This window comes from Zingiber officinale, chromosome 4A, assembly GCF_018446385.1.
Source record: "Zingiber officinale cultivar Zhangliang chromosome 4A, Zo_v1.1, whole genome shotgun sequence".
Lineage (NCBI taxonomy): Eukaryota > Viridiplantae > Streptophyta > Magnoliopsida > Zingiberales > Zingiberaceae > Zingiber > Zingiber officinale.
The window spans coordinates 126,215,026-126,243,001 of NC_055992.1; the positions used below are offsets into that span (position 1 = coordinate 126,215,026).

Genomic DNA, 27,976 nt, shown 5'->3' on the forward strand with positions numbered 1-27,976 from the left:
TGTACCCCGCTCATCTGTGCAGGTAGGTTACGGTCGATGCCCCTTTGTCTACTAGATCGTGAGATATATTTGGTGCGTGAGAAAAGCTAAGATTGGATGACGAAATTAGTTAATATCTTATAATTAAGAGGAGTGAAACATAATATTTAGAAATCTCTATGATAAAAAAATAAAAATAAAATCTAAAAGGTAAGAGAGGAGTGAGTACGTATGGCATTTTAAAAATTTTAAAGGGTTGGTCAAAATTACTCAATTCATTGATTGAAAGGCTTACCTTGATATTTTTTTTAAGAAAAAAACAATCATGAGTGGTATGCGAAAATTAGATTAAATTGTTAATGTTTAATAAAGTATAGATGTCTAAAGTGACAATTTAAGATAAATATTGGTGGAGCCTGCATGATGTTGATGCAATAGGAAAGGTGACACGTTACATTCGAACGATAAAGACATTATTAATTTGGATTGTTATTCGTTTCAATTCCAATAATGAGCCAAATAGGATCCATCATGATTTGCCTCTTTCAATTATTTACTCATGTCTCATTGTGGTCGTCGACATAATAATCCAAGTGCAGATGAATATGGTGTAGGAGTTTTCAAATTACTAGGTGTATTATTTGAATGAGTTTTTCACGGATTGACAGGAAGAATGAATTACTTTTTTATCATAGATGGGTTTCACCTTTTAATATCACATCATAGACCTAGTCCCGGGCAATTATTATTTATATATGATCATGAATGTGAAGGAGAAAAGGACAAACTAATAATAAAATAAAAGGGATAAATAGAGAATTGTTGTTGGCCAACGTGAACATAACACCAACTATATTCTTTCCTTTATGTGGTTTGATTTCATTTCCATCTCTACTACTTATTTATTTTAAACTTAACAATAATTAAGTTTATTTATTTCAACTTATTTTTTTTTGTAAACCTTGTTAAGTTTAAGGTTAGCTTGAGCTAATAAAATGTAGTGACATAATTATTTTTATAATTTAGTTAAATCATTAATCTAGTATGCGTGCAACTATCTATACATACTAAAACCAGTATTGCTTAAAATAAAACCTGTACAAACATTGAAGAATCCATAAGTCTAATTATTAACTACTACAATTTTGACTTACAAAAGTAAACATTGTGCCTCATTTCATTGAATTATGAAACAATGGAATGGGATAGGTTGCGGAAGGAACTTTACAATGACTTAGTAAGAAAACCGTTCCTCGAAAAGGGGCACTCAGGTTCGATCGAGCTGTCTCAGGGCAGACAGCCTAAACTACACTGAAGTACATTACAAGAACTACACTTAAGATACAAAGTTTGATCATATCTACCACGAAGCATCTTGGCTTGGGAGTGCTTCGATTGGATTTGTTTCCCAGACACGAAACAAATGCGATGCCAGGATCAAATGTAGATTGGCTTGACATCGTTTGGGCTGAAACTCGCCCCGCAAGTTGGGCACTTGCGCTGACGGTTGCTAACTGTTCTTTGGACACACTGATGGCAGAATAAATGGTAGCATTTTGCAATCACAACCTGGGAGCATGACATGAAAAACATAATAATCAATCGTCCAGAAGCTCTAAACCCTCAAAGATAGATATATATATTTTGATTCTAAAATTGGTTTACCTCCTTTTGCCGATCAAGGCAGATACTGCATTTGAGGATTCCCCTATATTCTTTTACTTCTTGCCGAAGTTTCTCCAGGACAGAACCCTTAGTTTGTGCCCTGAGAGAGGCAGCTTTCCTCGTCATGACTTCTAAACTTTCCTCAGTTCTCTTCTTGTTGTACCTGAGCATTCAAGATTAAATAGGCTATGGACTGAATCTAAAGCTACATGTAGTTCATTCATTACCTCTCTTTCTCTATTTCTATCAGCAAATTTGCTACCTCTAGTCGGCTTCCCTCAACCTTGTCTTGAACACCGTCGAGTAATTGTCTCAATTTTTGAGCCTCCATCTGTGCATCCAATAGCCTTTTCTTGGTGTGCTCAAAAGTGGCTCCACCCTGTCGAGCATCCTCAGCAAGTTTCCCCACTTGCTCTGACCACATCTTCAGCTGTTCATCCATTTTCGAAGCCTTCAGGTCATATGAATCCATCAACAGTTTGGCTTGTTGTAGCTTTCTGTTCATAGTTTGTATTTCCAAACGAAGTGCTTCCTGCATTTGCTTCTCTTTCACGCCCTCCATCACAAGCTAGACAAAGATTGTAAAATGAAGTGAACCAAAGTGATGTTGAAGGCACAAATATTCAAATTCACGAAATCAGCATGAAACCCTATACGAAGACAAAAGATAGAATTGGGAACAGAATCTTAAGGAAGTAACACCAGCATACAACAAAAGAATAGTCAGCAGAATCCAGTTAGTAGTACTAAAATGGGAATGCTCAATGCTCATATATCATCAAACAAATTTTGTACATTGCAGATTGATGTCATTGTTGGCAGCAGACTTAAATGCCGTCTCCCTTTTTTTATCTTGAAGCCAATTTTATAAATGAGAATCAGAATGCACCAAGTTTCCAACTACACAGAAAAATCATGAAAAGGATACTATAATCTTATACTACATCACTCCTGACTCTCAAACCCATGATCTCCTCCCTACATTAACTACTAATCCACCTTGCATGGCTAAAATTTAGTCCAACTTCCACTAAAAACAGAGCTGCATGATTGCTTCTTGGATGGATCATCCTTTGATAATTACAAATGAAAATAAGAGTAACCGAAAGGCTACATATAAGGTATGGTATGCAATCAGGAAGTTCTCCAAAGCATATTTGGCTATTCATGCACTCTAATGAAGAAGACAATAATCAATCAACACAATTTCTAGCCATAACAGAAATGCACGTCCTATATTGCAAGTTAGAAGAATCAGCTTAAAAAATGTTACGAGGGTAGTGTAAAAAAAACACAAGATCAATGATAATTACTTTGATGTTGTAGTCGTCTCTCTCTATAATCTGGTGCAACAAGTGTTGGTTTTGAGTTTGCATATCTTCGTATGATTGTCCAATACACTGGTGAATAGGCCAAAATAAGTATGCATTTTCTCTCATTTAATTAGTGTTCAATCTTTAAAAAGGAAATAATAACCTCAATTTCGGATAAATATGTTCTTCCTTCCTCGTGTTTTGATTTCAGAATCTCAGACAACCTAGACATATCCCTGCATAAAAATACGCTGATCATTCATAAGAGAGAGCTTCAGGCATTAACAACTAGATAGCATGCATGTAAAGGAATGGTACCAAATCAGCCCACACTGAAAATTTAATTTTAATGGTTTAGCGGGTTAACTATGGTTTGAAAAGTAAAGAAGGATTTAAGATTCAATTTGGGACAATGACAAACTTGCTAAAAAAGGAACCAAAACAATGTATATACTTTTATATTTCTGTATATATGAAAATATGTACATAAATACATATATTTGAAAGTTGATAATATTTAATATATTTGATTAATTTCGGTATTAAGATTCTTCTAAATTTTTGTTCATTTTTTGAACCAAACCAACTAAAACAAAACCACTCAGTCCAGTTCAAGTTATAAGCTTATCAGTTTGGATTTGGAATTGTTCAAATATAATGGTTTAGTTGAGTTGCAAATTCTTTAGTAAACCAAAAAACCTTATGGCCCATAGCATACAGACACAAATATCTGTTGCAAACATGGTTGGCCAATTAGGCTGATCCTGGCATGGATGACTGATTTGGCAGCCAAGTCTTGGAGGATCATCCAAATTAGGAAAAAAAAAGAATAGGAATAGTTGAGATTTTCTAATAGATTGATAGAATTATATCAAAGTAGGAACGAATTGGCAGCTCTGTTCAAAAAATCAATCAATCAATTTCTCACCGACTCCAAAGATTCAACTCATGAATTTTGACTGCCAAAGAATGGATGAACTTTGATTTCGTGAGAACTGAACCCTGCTTCCACGGGTGAACAAATCAATTACGTGAGAAGATTCATTGCAATCCTGCAACCTGCAGAGGGAAGAATTCGGAGAAGCCAGACTACTAGAGCCTTCAAGAGCATCAAAGGTAGATTCAGGGAGAGGAAGAGAAGGCCAGAGGCTTTTTTGGATCAAAATATCATCCCATCTTGTGCCCCGTGCTCTTTGATTTCACAAGGAATCTCGGGATGGAAGAACTGTGTGAGCATGGCGAAGGAGAGTATAGCAAGAGTGTAAAACGACAAGTTAAGGGTTTAGGGTATTATTAGTGATTTCACAAGGAAGGAATCTCAGGATGGAAGAATTGCGTGAGCATGGCAAAGGAGAGTATAACAAGAGTGTAAAACGGCAAGGTAAGGCAATCAATATGGAATATATATTAACTTAATTTAGTTAATAGGTGATAAATCTTAATTAATTAAACTATAGTAACTAAGTAAAGTTGAGTGGAAAGTAATTTAACTATGGTAATATTAATTTTGCTTAAACTATTATATTGCGATTTAAATGATGTTCATCAAGTTCATATTTAATGATGTGATTTAAAAAATAATGGTATTATTAGTAAGGTTAAAGGTAATTGTTAATTTGTAACTATTTGCATATTATGTGATTAATGTAGTTATGTTATGCATGTTATTTCCATTAAATTAATGCCATAACAATAAAATAATAGATAATAATTTATGCTATCATTATTTATTATTTACCTATTATTAAAAATATTAGTAAAGTTGCTACACATGACCTTGAAGTGACGTGTTCGAGTTGCGGAAACAACCTCTTGCAAAATGTAAGGTAAGACATATAATAGATCCAATGTGGTTCGACCCTTCGTCAAGACCCGCATTGACGAGAGTTTCGTGTACCGAACTGCCCCTTTACTTATTATTAATAATATTAGGAATATTGATAGTAATAGTAATTAAGTTTTTCTTAATTATATTAAAAACTATAATTTCATCACATAACAATATTTTTAGTGACAGATTATTAGTAATATTGTAAAAATATATATATTTAAAATAATACAACAAATTAAATTATGCACATCGTAATATTAAAAACTCTAAAAGGTTGGAAATTGGTAAAATTATTTACTATCTGATTGCTCTTATTTATAATATTCTTTAGTTACTTATTTGTTATTTAACAACCATTAATATGATATACTTAATTAACAAGATAACAGATTATTTAAAATGTGATGTATATTAGATTATAAATCATCTGGAACCACTATATAAATCATCTTGAACTAATGTGTTGATAAATTTTGTAGTAACACGTACAATTTATCTTTTAAGTATTGATGTATCATGTTTTTAAATAACAGATGACTAATTCAAAAGGAAAGCATCATTCAAAAATAGAATGTATGGGGGAGTGTCATGTTTGAAGAAGGAATATTCAGTTAAAAAGGTAGATATGAAAGATAAGAATAACATTTAATTAGTGCAATAGTGTAATATACTAATATGAGTATCATAATTTTATGGAAAAATATAATGATCGCCTTTGGTACACTTCTTTCTTTCCTTCCACCCTGTATCAGATATCGCAAAGTTTGCATCCAGTAGATAACAACGAAGATACTATAATCAATTAGATATTACACATGTTTAAGCAAGTAAATAAGCTGCCACGAACATGCAAACTTAACTTAGTGCAACCATAATAAAATAGCAACCTGCTCCAACAAATTATAAAATGCCCACAAGTCTACAAATCTTAGGGCCTTGGGGGTATGGAAGCAAGTCAGGAGTATAAGGTACCTCTCACATGTTTCCAACATCTGCCTCAATTCATCAATCTCAGCTTCAGCAGAAGTTAGCATCTTTAGAGATGTTGCTTCAGCTTCAATGGCTGCCTTAACACGCAATTCCAAGTTGTGTTCATCAAGAGATGATTTGAGAGTATGGACATGAGCCCATGCTTCATATTCATTGTCTTTGGATACTATGAGATCCCTACATTAGGAAAGATGAAATGATTAAATACTGTTGTTACTTTGATAGAACTTAACGATGAGTGGAAAAAGACTTTTTTTCCATCTAATACAGTAATAACTGATATAGTATGAAGGTTTCATAAAATAAAGGGATATCTCATCTGACAAAAAGAATAAATTGGTACAACTCATTATCATCATGATTATCATGCTATTTGCAGTCAACTACATGCATCTTATTGATTGAGTTCCATGCAAGGTCATGACACTATTAATATTCTTATCAATTATATTATTTTTATTATATTAACTAATATTTTCTTTAATCATCCTCTATCCTTCCACCTTCCATTCTAAAGGATTCAACTCTGCCAACAATGAAATATTTCACTATAAACGTGCCCATGTCATTTTAAGTTATTTTCACTCATTTTTTTTCATCTATTGAATTCGAAGCCACTTCTAATGGAGTTACGTTAGCATATATTCTCACCAAAATATAATATTAAACCACATGTAAAAATAAGGAAATTAAGACAAGCAGACTAGAAAAAAATGTGAATTATATTTCCTTAATAAGTTTAAGACTATATATATGTATATATATTGTCTTAAACTTATACAGGAAATAGGGACAGCAGGATATTTCAAGTGTAAAGACAGATAACCTGGAATCAGTAGATTCACGTCTATACATCTCTAGGAATAGCTTCAATTCATAGTTAGTATCTCTCAAATCTTGGACCTGTATAGACATAAATAAGAAATACTTAGCTACGCAAATTTCACATGTAAATACAATTATAAAGAAAAGATTAAACCTCTAAATCCTTGCATATTTGATGGATCAGCAAGAATAATAAGAAAACATATTACAAAGAAAAAGGCTATTCATAAGCATCAGAACTAACTGTGAGATTACTTTTGAATGGGTGCGCACAAATTTTGAAATCTGGAGCTGAGCTGGGGTTATTGTCTCTGGCTCGCTTGAGATGCATGCCAAGTAGTGCTAGAGATATGCCAAAAACCAAAAAGAGGGGATAAGGGGAAAGGAGAGGAGGAAGAAGTTGCTTCATTTCAGGATGATGAGAAGGGAGAAAGAGGAAAGGGGAAGGAGAGGAAGCAGTGGAAGACTCATGGAAATTACAGTGAGGGTTTTGTCATCACGTCGCTTACTTTGTCTCAATGTCGTCCCGCATTGCTCAGGTTGCGTCGTTGTGTGGAAGAGTTGAAGGGTCCAAACTCCACTTCTTTTTGCTCATGGAAGACTAACGAAGCCAAAGCCAAAGGCTCCAAACTTTCCAACAAGGTTTGTCAAGGGCGCACAAAAGACTCATGATGTTAAGACACCAATTCCTTTTGCTAATGGAAGATTCAAGGAGTGGCGGCCTAAGGTTTTGGATGTTGTGGCGAGGATTACTGAGAATTTCGTGGTGTCAAGATGTTCCACATGGCTGATGTGGGGACAGAATGAAATGTTTCTCCAATGCCAACCGACATAAAATGAAATTTTAAGCATTGGATACACATATACATTCAAACAAGAAAAAAGAAACACACTTAGCATGCATAATTATCCAAGCACTTAAATTTAGTGTGCAACTTCTATTAGTCCTCCATTGATTCATTAACTTTCCATACAGAGTTTGCTTTAATTCAGTGTTCACTGTCACAATTTAGTAACAGCATCAAAGTTCTAGCTGGTGCAAAATCAAAAATGTGTTTGTTCTTTTTCTGTTTCAAGGAGATTTGATAAAATATTTACTTCGAGCGTATTTTCTATTAGAACCCTGGTATTCAAACTTATTTCACTGTTTTTTTATCCTGTGTCTTATGAGGGGAAAACACTGGTGTGTTAGCAACATAACAGTATTCAACTATTCATTTTTAACAAAACTGACTGCTAATTTCTTCTTTTTATCGGCATTCTCATTTTACGAATTACCTCAAACATCAAGTATAGATATCTCAACTTGAACCATGCCATCTCACATTTCCAGTTAATATCAAAGTCGAAAAGATCAGGCAGAGTTGCATATCCAGTCCATCAATTCTATCTAGAACCCATAGAAGTGACAAAAAGAGATTCAAGCCAACACTAATCTTACAGTTGTATGCAGCTGCTTTATTTCAGAAAGTTGTTGAGAAGAATTATTGAATAAAGTTTTAATCTCGTTCTCCTGCAATGATAACATATATCACTCAAGAAAGTTGGATGAATTCACTAAAAAAAGAGAGTTTTGATAATGGCATTGATAAGTTGTTACCTTCCTATGCAACATACTAGAAAGGCATTGCACTTCTGCTCTCAGAGAATGAAGGTTGATAGTAGCTTCCTTTTTTTGATCAATTTCATTTTGCACGATCTCCATGCTTTTAGGCAGTGATGCAACAAGTGCCTTGAATTCTTGAATTATCTCTTTCCTACCTGAGAATAACCAACCGCATAAGTACTGTCCCACCTAAATAAATTAAGACTGAGCAACTTGACAAAATACTTGATCCTCTTGTGGCTGCTTCAAGTTTGGACTCTAACATAACCCTTTCATCAGCCAATTTCCGCAGACTCTGCTCTAGTTCGGCAATTCTAGACTCGGAAAGAAAAGAGATTGTCCTACCAATATCAGCTATCTCATGTTTCCAATTCACCTCCTTTTCCCACCATATAAAGCTGTCTTTTTCAACCTGTAATAAATATGTTGCAACAAATCTCAACACAATAAAATGTGATATGAAATACCAGAACTAACCATACAAACTACCGACCAGTTACCACCTGCAATTTCTCAAGTGAAACCCGGCACTGATCCATTTCTTCCTTTGATGTCTTCAGGTGGTCACTCAGCAACACAAAAGTCTTGGATGACGATATCTTCTTGAAATCCATCAAAGCATTCTGAAATTTATTATTTTGGAAATGCATGATAGTGTTAAATTTACAACAAAACAAATAATCATTAGCGTGTTACTTGAACTTGACAATAAATTACAAAAGAAAAAGGACCAACCCGCATATCAGCTATTTTCCTTAGAATATCAATTCTTTCTTCATGCAATTTCTTTATGTCCTCCAACCGGCTTGAAACCAGAACCTGATAAGCAACTCCAGCACAAATGAATCAATCAAAAAGATTGTTCAGAGATTTACGCATTAGAAAAGTAAACACCAATATCTACCGTCAATTCTTTGAGGGAAGATTCCATATATTGCATATCCTTTTTTGCATCCTTCACCTTATCTCTAGCAACTTGTTTGTTTCCAAAATTAGGGAAAAGGAAATGTGAATTTTGTGTTGTGCCTTTATGCAACTTTAGCTTTGATATCCTACAATTGCTTTCTTCCAATTCAGCAACTGTACTGGCCAACTCCTCTTCAGAAAGGTTTCAAGAATGAACATGTCAACATTAAAGAAGTAGCGACACTAGGTTACAGATGCATACATTTGAGACATTCATCCAGAGAGACAGTGGAATGTTCGAAAGTTCATGAAGGTATCACAGACAAATTCAACATGAGAAATCCTTTTCCAAAGTTGAAATTCTAAGATCAAGACTTTGGAAGGAACTTCAATACTTTCTAAAAGGTTACCTGCTAGTCGTTTGCATTCAGCCTTATTTATCAAATCTACATCTTGATGGTTTAGGAGGTCATCTGCCACTGATCTATGTTTTAAATGAAGATCACCTACAGCCATGAGAAAGTTTCTAACCTCTACCTCAAGGTCTTGAATAATTTTCAGCAATTTTCTGCCAGGTTCTGTGATAAATAAAGAAAAGTTATTGAAAGAGAAAAACACCAACCACAGGTCTAAAGATTAATCGGAGCTACAAAATCACCAAAAGATTGAATAGTGGAGGCTGATACCATCTTCAGGTATAGTTGAAAGGCAAGCAGCAGAAAACACCTCATTTACATGCCATACACCATTGAGTAAACTTAAAAGATTCTTCAAGATGCTTTTTGTTGCCAAAGGTGTTGCTTGTACATCATCCTGGTTAGATGTAGGAGATGCATTCTCAGAACATTCAGTTGCACCTGTTTCCAAAAGTCTCCTCAAGAAATCTTCCTCTATGGAGAAGGATGCTCCATCTGAAAATAATATCATGAAAAACTTAAAAGAACCTCAAATTCACTAATAAATAGAAGCAAATGAGCCATTTGATAATTTTCCCACAGAAACCAAAAGGATATTTCTACCAGATTAGTAGTACAATCACAATTTTCCTTCCGATAACTGCCTAGATAGTCCATAAGAACTCCCAAATAAGACCACATCCCACTTTAACATATACTTCATATTTTAAACCTACATTTCACTAGAGTTTCTTTGAAGCAGATATCAGGCAACTAAACATAATACAAAAGATGTCCAAAAGACTTCTTGATGACAAAACCACACGAAAGAGAGAGATTTGCACAGCCAGACTACCACAGGACAGATGTCTTGTTGCCAACTGATACATGTAGCCAACCTCAGTTGGTACAAACGTGGCCTGATGATGATAATAATCCAGAAAAACACAAGATGACAGAATAACACAATGCTTTTCATTTTTTATGTCTACCCTTTCTCACTTGGCTATTTCTACTAAGCAACTGAGCCAATATTTTGCTCTGTATGTAACAAGTTTACAGAGATTATACCAGCAAACAAATTGTACAAATTCACATCATATTGCTGAATGATATAGGTATATCTGAGGTTCTCTTAGTTTGCCCATAGATGTTTGAAGAATTAAGCTAAGGTCTTATTCAATAGGAAAGAAATACCTTAACTAAGTGATGAACCTGTTAAGTGGGTACACATCCACCCAATCTTGACCCAACAACCCAAAGTTTTAACTCACTCAGACAATTCAATATGTGCATACTGTGTATGTTGTTGGCACAGAGAGCACAGGAAAAAAAAAATGTTATTTGTATTTCGTAACTTAGTGAAAGAATCAACATATACCCTTGGTGAAAGCAACAAATTACTCTTAACAACACACTATATACACCAATGGAAAAAAAAACAGTTAGTTGAGTGTTTAATTTGTTAGAAATTAAAAGTGCAAACAAGGGCAAGAAGACCAGAATACAGACAATGACTCCAGCTGACTCCTTTATTACTTGGACATCCAAATGAATGCATAAGATGAATTTGCCTATGCTAGAGATAACTTCCTATTCAATTATTTCTGTTGATTAACCAAGCATTAGTTCTTCTCTGAAATACTTCTAATCAGAATCAGGAAGATTAAAGCATAAGTAGCGAACAAAATTACCTAAACTTTCATCAAACTATACATTGCCTAAGCGAAATTAATGAGTATAGTATACATTCTACATCTCACCATTGGACAAATGAGAGTGTTTCAAGTGATAAGCACATGTAGATCCACTTGCTGAGGTAGAAAGTGAGTCCAGGTCACAGAGAAGCTGGTAAAAAATCAACTGAATTATTATTAAATGATTCAAACTAACATTGTTATTCTGAAACCTAGTAGCCAATCAAGTGAAGACTACTAACCCGCTCCCAGTTATTATTTACCAAAAGTAGCGTGTCCTCATGTGTCTTCTGTTTCTCTTTGAACTGATGAAATTTATTTCCAAGAGCAAGATACTCAAATTTCTGAGCTTCTAATTGTTCAGAAAGCTTCTGATTCTTGTATTTCAACACAGCAACATCAAGCTACAGAAAATAAATAATTGTGAATGTTTAAGAGACATATCAGGATGTCATGCAGTTGCTATCCCTGGCCTCACAGGAAAACAAAAATCTCACTTTATCTTTTAACATGAAATCCAAACAGAGATCAACAACAAACAACACATCAGTCTACTTCCTCCAATAAAAAGTAGAAAAAACCATTAGGTCAAATACTAATTTAATCAAGGTCATGTATTTGTGAAAGACTGCAAATCCCTAAGTGGGGGATGAAGTACAACAATCTTAGTAAATCAAGCCTACCAGATCTAGAATAAATCATGATTGTCGGTATCGGTATCCATATCAATATTGGACATTCAATAACATTAAGTATCAGCAGGCATCAGATCAATAGACTTGATAGAATCAGAATGGATAAGAAAAAAAAAACCAAACAAGAAAAAGATGAAATAGCAAAAAACATGGAATAAAATAAAATAAAGTTGCTTAATGTATGAGATAACAAAAGATGTTCAAAAACCTAAGAATGTATGAATGTACAATAAGTTATATCACCCACAAGATTTCAATTTCATTTGCAAGAAGGAAAACATTTAGTGATTTTTATTTTGAGCTTACCTCGGAAAATTAATAATAACAGTTACACATATGATCATCAATATCACAATTGTATTTAGTGGTGCAGCATAAAATTTTAAGGCGGGTATAAGATCAATAAAATTGGTAAAATTGAAATCAGTAAGAAAATATGCAAAAAAGAGGATAAAATAATAAACAATGGAATAAAATAAATTTTTTTTTTAACATATGAGATAGCAAAAAATGTTTAAAAAATCTAAGAATTTATGATATGTTGTCTCACCCACAACCTTTTCAATTTCATTTCAGACAAAGAAGGAAAATATTTAAAGATTTTATTTTAATTTTATCTCAGAAAATAAATAACAATATAGTCGTGTATTAGATCATTAATATCATGTGCTATTCTGTGATGAAGCATAAAATTTTTCCCATTGTCATCATGGTTATACCGAGAATAATGCTCAACATATGTATTCAGCTATTTTATTTAAGTTTATCTCATAAGATAAATAATAGGACAATATGATCAATATCATGTGTTACTTTATGGTTAAGCACAAAATTTTTCCCATTATCATCATTGCTATGTCAAGGATAATGCAAAAGATGCTGATATTAATTAGTGTTGTTATCATAAATATTCTAATATTAATGATGATATTATTATTCAGAATATTAATCATATATTTATAATAGAAATATTAATAATTTTACTATTACTAATCAAATCCTTATTACCTATTGCATACCAAATTTAAAAGCTAGCAGTAGTAATAATTGTAATGTGTTACTCGATGACTAATATGGTATCAGCTCCTTATTTACTATCAATTATACTTACAATTGATAAGCTGATAATGTATATTTATTTCCTTTCAAATCTACATTGCATTCTTATCAATCAATATAATGATGGCATTACTATTGCCAAATATATTAAAAGTACCATGAGAATTATTATTGGTTTACAATCTTATTGAAGCTTCACTTCTCACAAGTCAGGACTCATTAAGCTGGTCCCGTCATCGTTCCATATTAAATAATATTTAAATAATCATTAATTGCATACCATTTTTGAACCAATCTTTGTTTAATATGATTTATGTGTATGAAGATATTATTCCTTTAGACTTTTAATCAAATATTAAGAATATTGATATTATTAATTCATCAATTACCGTTGTTACCAATAATGATATGTATTGTCATGTTATTAGTCCTTGAATAGTTTTATTATATCGGCACCTAATATATCAGATAATTGACCTTAGATATCTAATAATTATTAATTTAACACCTCATGTCTTGAAGCTTCATCTTCCCGATTTCACTAAGGATTCCTCCTCACTAATCCTCACAGCTTCATAAAGTACTCGCTTTGATCCTGAAATTAGACTCTGGAGTTTAGATAGCTTCCTCATCGTTGCCCCCTCTTCCCATGAAGAAGATTTAATCCTCATCTCAGACACAAACAAAAGTCACCTGCAACTTCTCTCATGCAATCTAACAGCTTTGGCAATGAGTGCACACTACAGGATCTCCTTGCTGTGAATCTTCAAACTGTGATCGACAATAGAGCTTGTCTACTAAATTCTTCCACTCCTCAATTTTTGGTGATATCGATGAGAAATCAGATGAATTTGAAAAGATAAAAGTCGTTCAATTTTACATAAAACTTACAGATTTGCAGGTCACATCTTCAACTTTTCTACAATTTTCAGACATATGTCTGAAATATCAATCAGAATCAGATATATTGCTGATACCAAACCATCTTGGGCAACACGTGTTGGAATCACTGAATTTGGCAAGCATGGAAATGAATAGTAACTCACAGAACTATCATTCTCTTTTCAAAAATTCTCAGCTTGACCCTATGGATTTCTACTGAATCAATAATAAGTAGCAAAGATCCACAACTTCTTGAGAAGTCATTTTACTGAGAAATGAAAAGGTGATAAATGTCTGTAACTTACTAGTCTATCAAGCTCACACATATTTGATCCCTCTTCCTTTAGTTGTAATTGATACCACAGTAGATTGATTGACAACCATGGAAAAATGATTAGGAATTCATACGACCCTCTTTCTCCTCTCAAAAAATCTCATCTCGAACCTATGGATTTCCACTGAATCAATGATAAATAGCAAAGATCCGCAACCGCTAGAGAAAAGAATCATTTCACTTGAGAAATAAGAAAGGTTGAATGACTTCAAATCTTAGTCTTTTGTATTCACATATATTCGTTCACTCTTCCTTATAATTGTAACTGATATTTCCAAGTAGATTGAATTAGCTGTCAAATATGGCACAGAACCTGAACTAACAACAAAAAGTCAACATAATTGGATTACTGCAATCCACAATATGTTGAAAAAAAACATGCGAAATAACAATATGAATTAATCCATTCTTTCCCATTAAATCCTGCTACATATTCAACATAATGGCCTAATCTCAGTCTGAAATAAAAACAACAATAGATATTGACTCAAGAGATAATACTTATTTGAAAATTTTGTTTTTAAATAAAAAATGGAGAGAAAAAAAGTGATCGCACCTTCTTGTCATCAGAGCGAGGTGAAAAAGGCTGCTTCTTGGTGGCACCGGCGCTAGTGGGAGATATGGGCCCGAAATGCCGTCGCTTCCTCTCTGGCTCCCCGGTGCTTCCCATGACCCGAACACCTAGCAACAGGAAACCCTAGACCGCAGTTCCACACTCACACACATACACCGCTCCCTATCTCAATTTCCAGAAAAATCAAGCAAGCAACGGGAAACATAAGGTAGGAGAGGGCGTTCCTCGATCAAGACTAATCAATCGAACCCGAACTGACGGATCGCATAGCTATCAAACAAAAGGGGGGGAAACCGGCAGCGCAGCAAGCTAGTCACAGAAGAGAAGCCGGAGTACGGGTTTCTTCGGCAGCAAGACACGATCTTTGGATGCGGCTCGGGCGGCTGTCGGATCGAGGAGGTGGAGGACCCGGCGATCGGCGGAGGGTTTGGGGGCGATAGAGGAAGGGGAGGGAGGCGCACGGGAACAGCGAAGGGGAGACAGAAAAAAAAAACAATAATTAAAAATAAAAAATATTGTTATAGACTTCGACTTTGGATGATGACAGCCCCGGAAGAGGCAGGGGCATTTTTGCCGACGCGGGCGGACCCATGAATCATGATCAACATGTGCTGTCGTGTCACCGCCCGGTGAGCGGTACCTTTAGGGATGGCAAAAATGGGATATTAGAAAGTCACGCGTCAGGCACGTGAGATGATACACGTAATCGGCCCAAAATGTAGATGGGCCCACTAAGATTTTTTTCCTGCTCCCTCGGCGTTCTCGAATCACGTGCCCCCGGCTCCGCCTATATAAGACCCGGCCGACCTCTGAGTTCGGAAAGCCGGAAACCAAAAGTGATCTCGATAAGCGAGGCGAAACGAATCGAAGTCGAAGGTTTTTGGTGCCGATCGCGAGGCCTGCCGCCTTCCTCTCTCCCCCCAAGCGTCGACAATGAGTGCCATGAAGTTTTGCCGCGAGTGGTACGCGCGTTCTCCTGCTGTTCTTCCTCTGCTCTCTCGCTCAACGCTGAGCCGTTTCTCACTCTTCTTCCTTCGGCGCCTTCTGCGCTCGCAGCAACAACATCCTTTACCCGAGAGAAGACAGGGAGCGGAAGGTCCTCCTCTTTGCCTGCCGGAACTGCGACTACCAAGTGCGCCTCTATGCGTTTGTTCATCCTTTTTTTCGTGCTCTTTCTTCCTTTGCCCTACTTGCACACTAGGGTTCTGCTTTCGGGGCTGTAATTAACGGCATCCTAATTTCAAGTATCTGGTCGTCTCTTGCGATTGTGGCCAGTTTCGGTCTTTATTCTCCGAATGTATGTCGAGTTCGGGTCTTTTGCGTTTTGTGTCCGTGATTCCATGAGCATCGACGGACGATAAGGCATAGAGAGGTCGGACCTTGGACTGCGTGGAGTAGGAGTAATTCGTCATATTACCGATTTTGCTAGAATTAGGATTTGTAGTAATTTGAAACCAATTTGGCTATATAGAGTCGATGCAAATTTTTTCTTGGATTGGGTAGTAGATGCTCAGAAGCCAATGGAACATCAATGAACGACAACAATTTTTATCACCAAAGATCAATTGTTTCTATAACTTCTTCGATTAAAGGCACTAACATACCTCTAATACATGGATATTTGAAGATTGCCACAATCTTTTCTTTTTAATGAAGGCATTATATAACCTTCTAATTTAGATATTTTAAGGTATTGCAATTTCCTCAATCTGTGTAGAATCTAACTATTCGGGGTTAGGTACGTACATGGATTTTATACTCAAATGAACTTGTCTATGTGTTGCTAGTTACTTGTGTGTGCTAGAGATAAGTTGTCTATTTTATGCAATTGCTTATGCTTATATTGTTTAAATCTTGAAACTATATGATAACGCTTATAAACACATGTTAAATCTACTTATAGTTGTAAGATTTGCCGTCCAAGTTCTTCAAAACTGGAGAAAGTATGTTTCATATCAATTTATACCATTTCTTCAGTAGCATGTAGCTTTATGCAAGTTATACAAAATCTTCAATATGTTTAGCTTTTATTTGTTCTTCCAAATGCAGGAGGTAGCTGATTGTAACTGTGTCTATAGAAACGTGGTACATCATTCTGCAGGTGAACGCACTCAAATCTTACATGATGTAGCATCTGATCCAACTCTTCCTCGCACAAAGACAATGAAATGCATTCAGTGCAATCATCCTGAAGTTGTATTCTTCCAGGTGATAAAATGCACAAATTTTCTGTTCTTAGATTTTGTTTGCCTTAATATTGGATATCTTGGTGCATTTGTCTTCAAATGGAGCGAAACCTCAACCGTCCATATGCATAAATTGCTAAAATATTAATTCTTTTTTCATATATATGTTTTTATTTTCTATTTGATTCTAAATGGAAAATTGAGAAAAACATGCGTACCAATCAAACTATAAAAAGTCTACTCTTATGCTCAACTTAGAAAGTATCGAGTTATCAATTATGTTGTTAGAATGGATGCTGATGTGCCGTGGGAATGAATGATCGTGTCCCTATCATCCTGACACAACTGTGTATGTTCCCACACCACAAGTTATTGCTTCTATATATATATATATATATTAGAAATTTAATTCCAATTAGTTTTCTTTTGAATTAAAGTGTGAGGATAAGAACTGAGTTTATTTTTCATATTGGGAATCATATATCTCTGATATAACATGGCATGATTCACAATATATTTTCAAATAAAATTTAACTAATTTGATCAGGATTGGTAAATTGTTTATTGTTTTTAGTTTAAAAAGCCCTTTCGCCTCATTTAAACACTGCTTTGCTTAACACGTAGGAATTTCATGATTCCTTAGCCATCACAGTTCATTTTTGGCCATTACACCATGCATGATCTTTACCATTTCCTTTTTTCCTTTTTTTGTTGATACAAGTAATGACTTTCTCATTCGCATTTGCTAGTAAAAGATTCTGACCATTTGAATAATGTTTTGGTCTTGCGAACGATGTGTCCCTCCAACTCAATGAATGTGAGACTATTCGGAGTTCAAGGCAGGAACAACAATGTTAAATCTTTCTAATATACAGATTTGAATCCCTCTTGAGTCTGCTCATTTATTGGTTAGCCAAACAATTATGGGTATAAATTGGATTATTAGATATACTAAAGTTAGCTCATCTTCAAATATTTATGCTCTAGATTCAATTTTTTAAATCAGTTTTGTCGGTTAATAATTTATCGCATAGGTATTGGGTTTCAGTTTAAGGGTTCTTGTGGTGTAACTTGCAGGCTGCTGCTAGGGGAGAGGAAGGTATGACTTTGTTCTTCGTCTGCTGCAACGCTAATTGTGGTCACAGATGGAGAGAGAACTGAGACAATAGCCATTTCCAATGGCAGCGATGGTGATGATACCATTCATTTTGAAATCATCTTTTTATATCATCTGAAAAACAATACTGATTTACAGTGATAACTTATCGTTTTGCTTTCTAACACTTATTTCAGACTTGTTTACGATTAAAAATTGCATTCGGACATCTGGACCTGTGAGGGTCGACTATGAGTGTGTAGGATAAATGTTGCAGAGTATCATTTTTTTCTCTATATATATAAATGATACCTGCTCGATTGCTCGTAAGCGACGCATTGCCATCCTTATTTTTTTTAATTTCTCTCTTCACCTACCCTCCTCTCAAAACTAGGGTTGTAAACAAGTTGAGCTAAGTCAAATAGTAAGAAGCTCGAGCTCGGATTGTTATCCTTAAGCTCAAGCTCGGCTTGAGTTCTATTCGAGCTTTAGTTTTTAAGCTTGAGTTCGGCTCATAATAAAATTAAATAGGGCTCATAATAAAATTAAATAGCTCGAGTCCGGCTCAAGCTCGATTAAAAAAAAACTTATTTAAAAATTGAATGAGCTTAGCTCGTGCTCGTTTGAGCTCGTTTATGATAATTAACTATAATAATTAATAATATATTATTATTTATGTAATATTAAATTATATATATATGTGTGTGTGTTCGGAAGATTCTTAACAAACAGGTTCGCGAGCCTCTAAATGAACATGTTTATGAGCTCATGAACCAAATACTGTTAAGCTCGAGCTTGGCTCAATAATGTTTTCAAGCTTGAAATTTGGTTTGAGCCCTGCTTGTTAACTTAATCGAACGAATTTGAATGAATTTTTTTTCGAGCTGAGACCTGAATAGCTCGTGAGTGGCATGATTCGTTTACACCCCTACTTAAAACCTTCAAAATACTTTTCCAAATCTAATTTCCCTCACTAAGTCGCTCCCTCTCTCAGACGCTCTTGCTCCTTTCTTCACTGTTATTTTCCGTCGCTCTCATTCCTACCGGCTCTTGCCAGCAACACCCCTTCTTCTCGTGCGTCGCAAGATTCTTCTCGAACGGGTCGATTTGCTCCCCAAACCATCGTCATAAACAAAGTCGATGATGCCACTCCCATCTCTCCATTCTCGATCGTAAGCCTATCCTCCAATATCTGTTTTTTCTCTTTTTACAGTATTTAGTCGATTGATACCTTGATCATTCTACTTTGTGAATTAGTAATGAAGAATAGATATGATATTTAAAGTTGTAGTATTTATAGGTCTTTTGACTTAAACTCTTCCATGATGTATTAACTTTTAAATAAATTAGTAATGAAAAATAGACATTTAAATTTATCTTGTTTTCATTGTTTCTGCTAGTATTATAGTTTGCATATTTAATACATTTTAATGTATTATGATTCAAGTTCATGTTGTAGCAGTTATTCGATAGTAGCTATCACAATGTATAGCAACTACCTGATAGTAGATGATACATTGTAGCAGTTACCCGACAGTAATTGGTACAACATGAACTTGAATCATAATGCATTAAAATGTATGAAGCATGCGAACTTGGAAACTATAATACTAGATAGAAACAATGACAACAAGACAAATTTAACGTAAGGTCCAAGTTGTAGCAGCTACTGTCGGGTAGCTGCTACAACATGAAAGCGAAAATATATTGTGCAATTACCCTTCTACCCTCATGGTTCCCAATGTCATGGCAAGTGATAATCCCTAAATCGGGCAAGCAAACATTTCGAACCGTCCTCCTTTGAAGTAGCTCAGTGTTTGATGATGTCTTTATCTATCAATCTCACCGTGATGCCTAGTTTTCTCCCCCGAAGCTTCACCTCTATCGTAAGTATTTTATTAGGGTTTAGTGTTTTGATTCTTCTCCTCTTTGTTTAGGGTTTTGATTTTTCTCCAAGCTGTTATAATAGTTGCTACAATAGTGCTTTCTCCTAGTTGCTACAATGGTGTTGACTGATTATAGATATTCGTTTTGAGATTAAACTTTAAGGGAATAGGGTTTTAAAAAAAGTTGTAACATTGTAGTATATACTCGAGAGTAGCTACTACAATGTGATTAAACCCTACTAACTACTACTACGTGCTTAAAACATACTTATTGTCATGTTGTAGTAGCTACTTGATCGTAACTATTACAACATGATCAGTAGCCACATTATAGTAGCCACATTATAGTAGCTACTTGTCACATTGTAGCGACTACTAAATATTGTAATGTATCATATTATGGTTATCACTTGAATTGTAATGTATCAGAAAGATTATCACTAAGATTTGATGTATTTGTTTGACAGAATTAAATGGTGAGTTAGAGAACTTCTGCTTCCTGTGTATATCTTAAGAAATTGTAATGGAAAAGTAATTATTCTCAGTTCAAAGCTTTTATATCATCGGTAGAAATAAATGACTGGTGTATGAAATTGAAAAATCAGTAGAAATAAATGACCGGTGGATGAAATTGATAAATGGAAACTCATTTGTCCGAGCCTTAGTCGTGCCCGAAATTACAAATATCTAAAGTCTTAAACAAAATATATTTGACCATTGAAATATTGAAGGCAAATGTTATTTTTCATAATCGGGAGATTAGTTTCACAAAAAAAAATATTGCACTAATTCTAAGACTCGTAGACCAAGATGATGAAGTTAATTTGCAGCTGAATGCAACCTACACCCCACTCTTTCTTCAACACTTCAGTGGTGTGCAGTGTTCAATGAAGGAACTAGATAACAAAATTATCCAACAAACAACCATCATTTGCTAAATATGATACTCTATTTGCCAACTTTTAATATTGCATTTTTTGTTAGTTGTTAGTGTATTATTTACTACTACTAGCGATATATCCAAATTACCCATACAATCACTAATTGATTGTATATATGATTTTGAGAATTTAGGTAGATATAATTGGTGTAAGGTTATATGACTATATAAGCCCATAATTGGAAATTATTTGTCCCTTGGTCGCAGCTAGAGGGGGGTGAATAGCCCCGTACAATAAATTCAAACAAAAACCTTTCTCGAACTTTACAGCTTGATTAAAACAAACACTTGCATAAAAGAATGAGCAAACTAATTAAACAAGAGAAAGAGACACAGAAAGAGTTACTTGGTTTGCAATCAAGGGATTGTTAATCTAAGGCAAGTAAGCTCACTATCAAATCTTCTTTAGATGGAGAAGTCTTTTACAGTAGTTAAAACACTCGAATACAAGGCTAAACAAAAGGTAAAACATGTACAAGTGTTCTTCTCTATATTTTTCAGTGTTATTTAGCTTCTGGGATCATGGCCTAGAAGGGTTACAAGTGCCTGGACGTGGATAGAATTTTATCCACTTTGTAATAGATTGTGCCACGTCGCGTTTTGATAATATTTCTAGTCTGGGCGCCCGAACGGGTTCGATCTGGCCTCCACTAGGTGAGGCGCCTCGGGGGTGCTCGGACCACAAGTCAACCTCCTATTGACTTTTCGATCTGGGCTCTTGCTCCGGTTCTGTTCGCTTGAGTGATCTCAATCATCCGGAATATAGCTCACCTGAACCCATTTTTGGCATTCTTGAGCAATCTTCCTCTTCGGCTTCTCATCCCTTGGAAACGTCGCGTGCCTCCTTCTCGTCCGCTAGCGTACTCTTCCGCAGCACCTCGTCCTTCGGATGCATCGAGTCTGTCGACTATCTCCTGTGTTGCCCTTCTCGCTAGTTGCGTCTTTTGCTTGACTTTCCGTGCTCCTAAGTTCCTGCACACTTAGACACAGGACATCAAAACATAACAGGATCTAACTTTTGGTTGATCACATCAAAACTATCTTGGGGTACTAATAGAAGTCATTTGTGTTGTGCTTTCTTCAAAGGAAATCAAACTCACATGCTTAAAGGGTTTACACATCTCCTTGTAGCAACTTCTTATATTTTACAATAGGTTGATAGATGTCATGCATAAAAATTAAAATATAAATGTTTTCTTATTAATTATAAGTGTGGATGTATGAACATGTCAGAATAATTGATCCTCGCAAACACCATGACCTTCCAAGAATATGCAAATGGAAGTAGTCAGACTCCCGTGTGAAGATAATAAAGTCTAGGATTATAGAATTAGATGCAATGCAAATAATTATTAATTTAAGTCCATCGGATCTAGAGACATATCTGCTCTTAACTATTTCCCTAACAGATGTTGTACATCATATTGATCAACAAAATGCTGAGGCATTTCCTAACAAGTTTCCGAGCAATTTACTGAACAACAAGTGAAAGTTCAGGAATATGTTGCAAAAGGTATTCAAGAGAAAGAGTCTTGTACATTTTACCAAAGGAGTCTGAAAATGTTTATTTGAAGTCTCTGGTTAAGTCTAAGGTTCAGCTTATTGCTATGATGGAGACCAAAATTAGTGACCTAACTGATATGACAAAAAATAGAGGATAGGACAATTAAAGAAAATGATAAAATTTTATCTATAAAGATAAAATTTATAGCAGAACAAGAGAGAAAAATATGTAATCTTCAAATTGCTCGCCAAGGATAAAGAAGCAGTAGCTACTAATCCTAATCAACCAATAACAAGGGCTAAGAGAACTACTATAAAGAGAATCATACCTCCACCTGCTAAAGAAATTGAAAGAGTGCTCGTGCCCAAGAAAAATAAATAAAAATAAGTTTCCAATATGTGCATGAGACAAAGATAGTTAAGGCCAAAGGAGAGGAAATTAGTGAGCAGCCTGTTAAAGTTCAAGAAGATCATGTCCCATCTATGGAAGTAGCTACCATCTTCATCATCTAAACGATTTCATGCGTTTGTCAAATATAAATTCAAAATCATGAAGGTACAGTTTAAGTTGGTTAATTATTTTGCCTTTTATTCTTATATGATATTTAATTGCTTATAGAGAAAACCTTTATATATATTTATTAAGCAAGAGAAGTCATATTTTAAGGATAATAAAGATGATGTCGTAGCAAAGACATTATTGAAACTAAGTCGGCTAAAATGAGTCAAGTGGTACTTGAGTTACATACTTATTGTAATGCAAAGATATGATGAATAATTTTAATAATTGCATTGTGAGCACAAAGATAAATTACATTGGAATTAGATTTTTATTGTATTGTCAAACATACATTCATAATGTTGAATAAATTCAAACATGTATAATTAGAAATTATTATAACACATATAATTTCCTTACCTGCTACAATTGTAGCAGTTATAGCAATACATGCTAGTGTTGTAAAACATAATTTATGGACATGTTTTATTTTTTGTTTATGTAGGACTATGACAAAAGCAATATGATCCAACAGATCATTTACATTGAATATGCAATCTTTCATGATTGTTTTTTATTGGATCATACTCACAGATGACGATTACATAAATGCATATTTTACAATCATTACAGAGGAAGCCAAAACATCTGCATATCATATTGACTTTCTATATTTGTGTTACTGGTTTGTTGTAAGTATAACACTGGAGTGACTAGTAATTTTTTATTTTTATTTTTGCATAAATAATATTTTACAATGTTTGTCTCTTTACATAAGAGGAAGGATCCTCTGGTCCGCAAATTACGGATTAGGGGATGGTCCACTTTTTTAGACCGTTGATTTGGATGGACCCTACCTATTTAAAGATGGGATCCATCCAAATCAAGGGTCCTCATGTAGTGGACTATCCCCTGGTCCGTAATTTGCGGACCAGAGGATCCTTACTGCTTTACATAGAATATGTTTGGATTAATATAGTCTCATGCATTTGCTCTATCATAAAAAATTGACAATGACAAGCAATCAAATATATATTATGTCTATTAATTAACAAAGATGATTATTGGTATTTATTGATTATAAATCTCCAAGAAGCACAATATATTCATTATAACTCCCTTGGAGCCTCAGAACTATACACATCTAAGTTTCATAGTTCTGTAAGTTGTCAATGTTGAAGAATTCTATAAGTATTGGCTTTTGATGTGTATTTCTTACAAACTTCATTCATATACATGTGGACTTTTTTAAGAACATGTATGAATCTTACTATGATATGTGGTTTCCAAGACTACGATCATTAATGAATAAAGAGTTTAACGTATCTACAATCCCAGGTCTAACACATATAAAATCGTAAGTATATGATTTATGTTAAAAGATGTGTATATATATTCTTGTTTGCAATTTGATTATTAACAAGCCAAAAATACTTTATCTTTAGGTTAGATTGTGTATTTTTTATTATGCGGTACGCTGAGAGTTTAATGTGCCAAAAATCAACAGATTAACAAGGTAGGATGAGAGAGTTTGGCTTTTATGTTAGTTATAAAATTTTACAAACAAACACTGGTATGAGAATAATGATATTGTGTAATTTTTTGTTAAAGTCGATGTTTAATATATTTTGATAGTAGTTGATGTAAATGTATTGTTACACTTAAGGACTATGTAATATTGCTTGATTAATGTTGTAGTAGCTACTCGATAATAACTGCTACAACGTCAGTTTCATATTGTAGTAGCTAGTCGATAGTAGCTGCTATAATGTCAGTTTCATGTTGTAGCAACTATTATCTAGTATTTGTTATAACATGAAATCTATAGTAGCTAGAGTCATCGTGCCTTGATTGATTTTTGTAATCGACTGATGGATGATAGATTTGTCCTCTTAATTGGGTTTACGTTTGTAGTTGACTGATGGATGATAGATTTGTTCTCCTAATTGGATTTGGATTTGTAATCGACTGATGTAATCTTGCTATGTTTTTGGATTTGTAATAGTGATCCGGTTGATCAAGACAATTCTTACAAATAGAATGAGATGTTAATTCTAATGTTCCTATTTACTAGCATAGAATCCATAGGATAGAAGGGAAAAAAACACAAAATTATAAAGGAAGCTCCATCATCTCTTTATTAATATCTTTGTGAGCCTTACACTCTTTCCCCCTTATATATTTCATCAAAGTAATCAAATCCTAAAAGAAGTATTTAAAACCAAACAATAATAGTGCTAAAAAATGAAGTTAAAAAAACTAGAAAGCTCATAACCATGATAAATTCTAGAAATCCATAGAATAAATATTTCTATTATAGAAAAGAGAGTGTGCTAATTCAAGTGCTCTTATAATATACATCAAAAGATCCGAAAGATGAATTCTTTGGGTCTTGAAGACACATTAAGATTATGATCATTAGTAGACATATGAGAGAGAGACGTTGTAGTAACTACGGCCGACACAATAGCTGATATGATAACCTCACCATTCCATGATTTTTTATGAAACACGAAAACATCATTTCAAGAAAATCCTACAAATATCAACAACACAAAACCACAACATCACATATATTAGACTTACAATAATATTTTTGAACTCAACCAATACAACACACAACTGCAACAAGTACGTCAAATCTATCTGTAATAATCACTCGCCGAGAGTTTGATAAATCTAGCTTCATCACTCAAATGACATGTTGTTAGAATCTACAACAATAAAGACAAATATAAACAATGAAAATTTTCAATGAACCACTACATAAAATGAAATGAAACTTTGATAGTACTAACCATAGATGTTAAATTTTCTTTATATGTGTTATCGCCATTGTTATAATGATTATTTATAACAGTTGATCTGGAACTTTACATATCATTATATTTACTAGTATTTAATAAAAACCATTGATTTAGGAAAAAATTATAATACAAATGTAGAATTAATAGACACATACCCTTGTTGTAAAATTGGACAATTGCAATTATCATGTGAGATACCTCGATGACTGCATCCATGACATAACTTGGACTTTGAGGTTGACGTCTCCTTTGATGATTTTAATCTCACCCACATCCCTTTGTCCTTACTAAAAAATGATCAATAATACTGGGTCCATCCATGGGTTTCTTCTTTTGACTTTCATTGTCACATGTTTTACTAATATTCATCTCTTGAATTTACCTGTATATACAATTGAATTGTTCATCCAAGAAATTTATCCTCTCATCAGTCAAAAATGCATCATCAATTAATACTGTAGCTTGATAAGATAACCTCGAGTGCTTTGACATTAAAAGCCTTTCTAGATTAACGATGAAATTTTGCTCACCTAGAGAATATATTACTCCAACCTTTGCATTTCTAGTCCATCATTTGAGTATATACTTATCAGGCAATAGAAATATTTGGTTAATTCATAACATGATATATCATTATTTTAACACCTATAAATGTTTGTTGCACATACTAACTATGTCTCTTACTCATTTCACTTTGAAAATCCAACCATTTCTTTTTTGTATATAACCTAGCCATTTAGATTTCCATTGACCAGTTTCTCTTAATATTTGGATGCACATTTATATCTATATGGTCGACAACTAACTCATTATGTCTTTTGTGTCACAATACCCTATTGAAACATATGATAAAATCCATCAATGAGTTCTTACTTAAGACATACTTCTTGAAAAATAAATGTGAACTTTTAAATATCTGACTACTTGACATTCTAACACAAAATACATGGCTAAAATATAATAGATCCATCTTTTTCGTAATTCATACATCAATGACAACTAATCATTTTTTTTCTAAGTCAGAACACTTGATAACTTCTTCCCATGACTTCTCAAATTCATTAGGTATTAAGGAGTTCATAATGACATTCAAATGCTTTGATAGTAGTTGCGAAAAGACAAAGGGGATAATTTATCTAGGAATTTATTGAGTATGTGCTACAAACAATATCAATGTACTGTTTGAGAGAAAACTCGTCCAATGACTTTCGTCATAGCTGGATCTTGATTAGTGATGATCACGATTGGTGAACCTTTAGACATGACTTCAATGAATTTCTTAAGCAACTAAATAAAAGACTCAGTTTTCTCATCACTTGAATGTCATAACCAAACACAATGGTCCGGTGGTGATGATTAATTCCTATAAAGGATGTAAAAATCAACCTATATTTTTTTATATTATATTTCATACAAATACAATTACATCACTAAAGACACTATATACCCTCCTTGATACATGATCCGTCCAAAAATACTTAGTGAATATGTTAGTTGAATTAGTCTCATAGTCAAAGAAAAAGATTGAATTCTTCTTTTTCTCAGATGCAAATAATTTGATCAGTGTTTCAACTTTAATACTCTTTTGTTTATCCCTTATTTTTTTTTCAAAATTCTAATATCTCTTCATGTGAAACCTATAAGCTCATATCCTCCATAGTCTATCTCAAATAGTCAAATTTGTTGACTAGTTGACACATCAGTCTCTGAAAACTGCTGAGTTAATACTTTCTTGATTACAGAAACATTACGATGTGAGTGCAACAATGCACCTTTAAAGGGGTTAAGAGTAGATGATTATGACTTTCCATAAAGTTTGTGACAACCCAATTTGGCCTAGTCTATTCTTTGACAACTGAAATCTTTAACTTACATCCAGTTCTAGATTTGCCATGTGCTCTTTCCTTTTTACATTGATCACCTTATGGTTCTTTATTCTGTTTATAATCTTTATGTCATTCTTTAGAGCATACAAATTGTTTCCATCGAACTTCATTGATCCTTTTATTTTGCTTGTTATTATCTATTCTAGTACTAAATCCGGCTTCTCATGCATATTGGATATAGAACGACAATGTCTCCTCCATTGATGCAAATTTTATCCTAATTTTTTATTTTCAATCTTCAGCAACAACATATTTCTTCAATTGCTAGGGAATGACATATTCAAAGACACAAGATAAATAATTGGAGAAAATATAATATAGAGAAAAAAAAATTGTGATACACGCTATCCCATACAATAGCTGCTATATATTGTAGTAGCTATCCAATAGTAGTTGCTACAATGTGAACTTGAATCATAATA

The 27,976-nt window shown here is 34.0% G+C and overlaps 2 protein-coding genes across 2 annotated transcripts; one reads left to right on the forward strand and one right to left on the reverse strand.

The window, feature by feature from the left end:
• Window positions 1-1,103: 1,103 nt before the first annotated feature.
• LOC121971022 (E3 ubiquitin-protein ligase BRE1-like 1) lies at window positions 1,104-15,249 on the reverse strand. The gene is made up of 18 exons (XM_042522089.1): window positions 14,734-15,249; window positions 11,450-11,611; window positions 11,274-11,358; window positions 9,802-10,026; window positions 9,526-9,693; window positions 9,114-9,307; window positions 8,945-9,028; window positions 8,713-8,832; window positions 8,435-8,621; window positions 8,204-8,364; window positions 8,045-8,116; window positions 6,605-6,681; window positions 5,761-5,955; window positions 3,121-3,193; window positions 2,958-3,044; window positions 1,872-2,212; window positions 1,645-1,807; window positions 1,104-1,548 (listed from the first exon to the last, which is right to left on the reverse strand). The coding sequence occupies exons 1-18, from the start codon at window positions 14,845-14,847 to the stop codon at window positions 1,417-1,419; spliced, it is 2,640 nt and encodes an 879-aa protein (XP_042378023.1). The 5' UTR covers window positions 14,848-15,249; the 3' UTR covers window positions 1,104-1,416.
• Window positions 15,250-15,684: 435 nt separating this feature from the next.
• LOC121972766 (DNA-directed RNA polymerases II, IV and V subunit 9A-like) lies at window positions 15,685-18,098 on the forward strand. The gene is made up of 4 exons (XM_042524401.1): window positions 15,685-15,713; window positions 15,808-15,883; window positions 16,801-16,959; window positions 18,015-18,098. The coding sequence occupies exons 1-4, from the start codon at window positions 15,685-15,687 to the stop codon at window positions 18,096-18,098; spliced, it is 348 nt and encodes a 115-aa protein (XP_042380335.1).
• Window positions 18,099-27,976: the final 9,878 nt, after the last annotated feature.

Excerpts from the sequence above, each read along its gene's own strand:
- LOC121971022 (XM_042522089.1), bottom strand. The coding sequence starts at position 14,847 with ATGGGAAGCACCGGGGAGCCAGAGAGGAAGCGACGGCATTTCGGGCCC. Across the intron at positions 8,622-8,712 it reads TTTCACTTGAGAAATTGCAG|GTTGAAAAAGACAGCTTTAT; the intron begins GTGGTAACTGGT and ends TATTTATTACAG. Across the intron at positions 1,549-1,644 it reads GCCTTGATCGGCAAAAGGAG|GTTGTGATTGCAAAATGCTA; the intron begins GTAAACCAATTT and ends TCATGCTCCCAG.
- LOC121972766 (XM_042524401.1), top strand. The coding sequence starts at position 15,685 with ATGAGTGCCATGAAGTTTTGCCGCGAGTG. Across the intron at positions 15,714-15,807 it reads ATGAAGTTTTGCCGCGAGTG|CAACAACATCCTTTACCCGA; the intron begins GTACGCGCGTTC and ends CTGCGCTCGCAG. Across the intron at positions 16,960-18,014 it reads CTGAAGTTGTATTCTTCCAG|GCTGCTGCTAGGGGAGAGGA; the intron begins GTGATAAAATGC and ends TGTAACTTGCAG.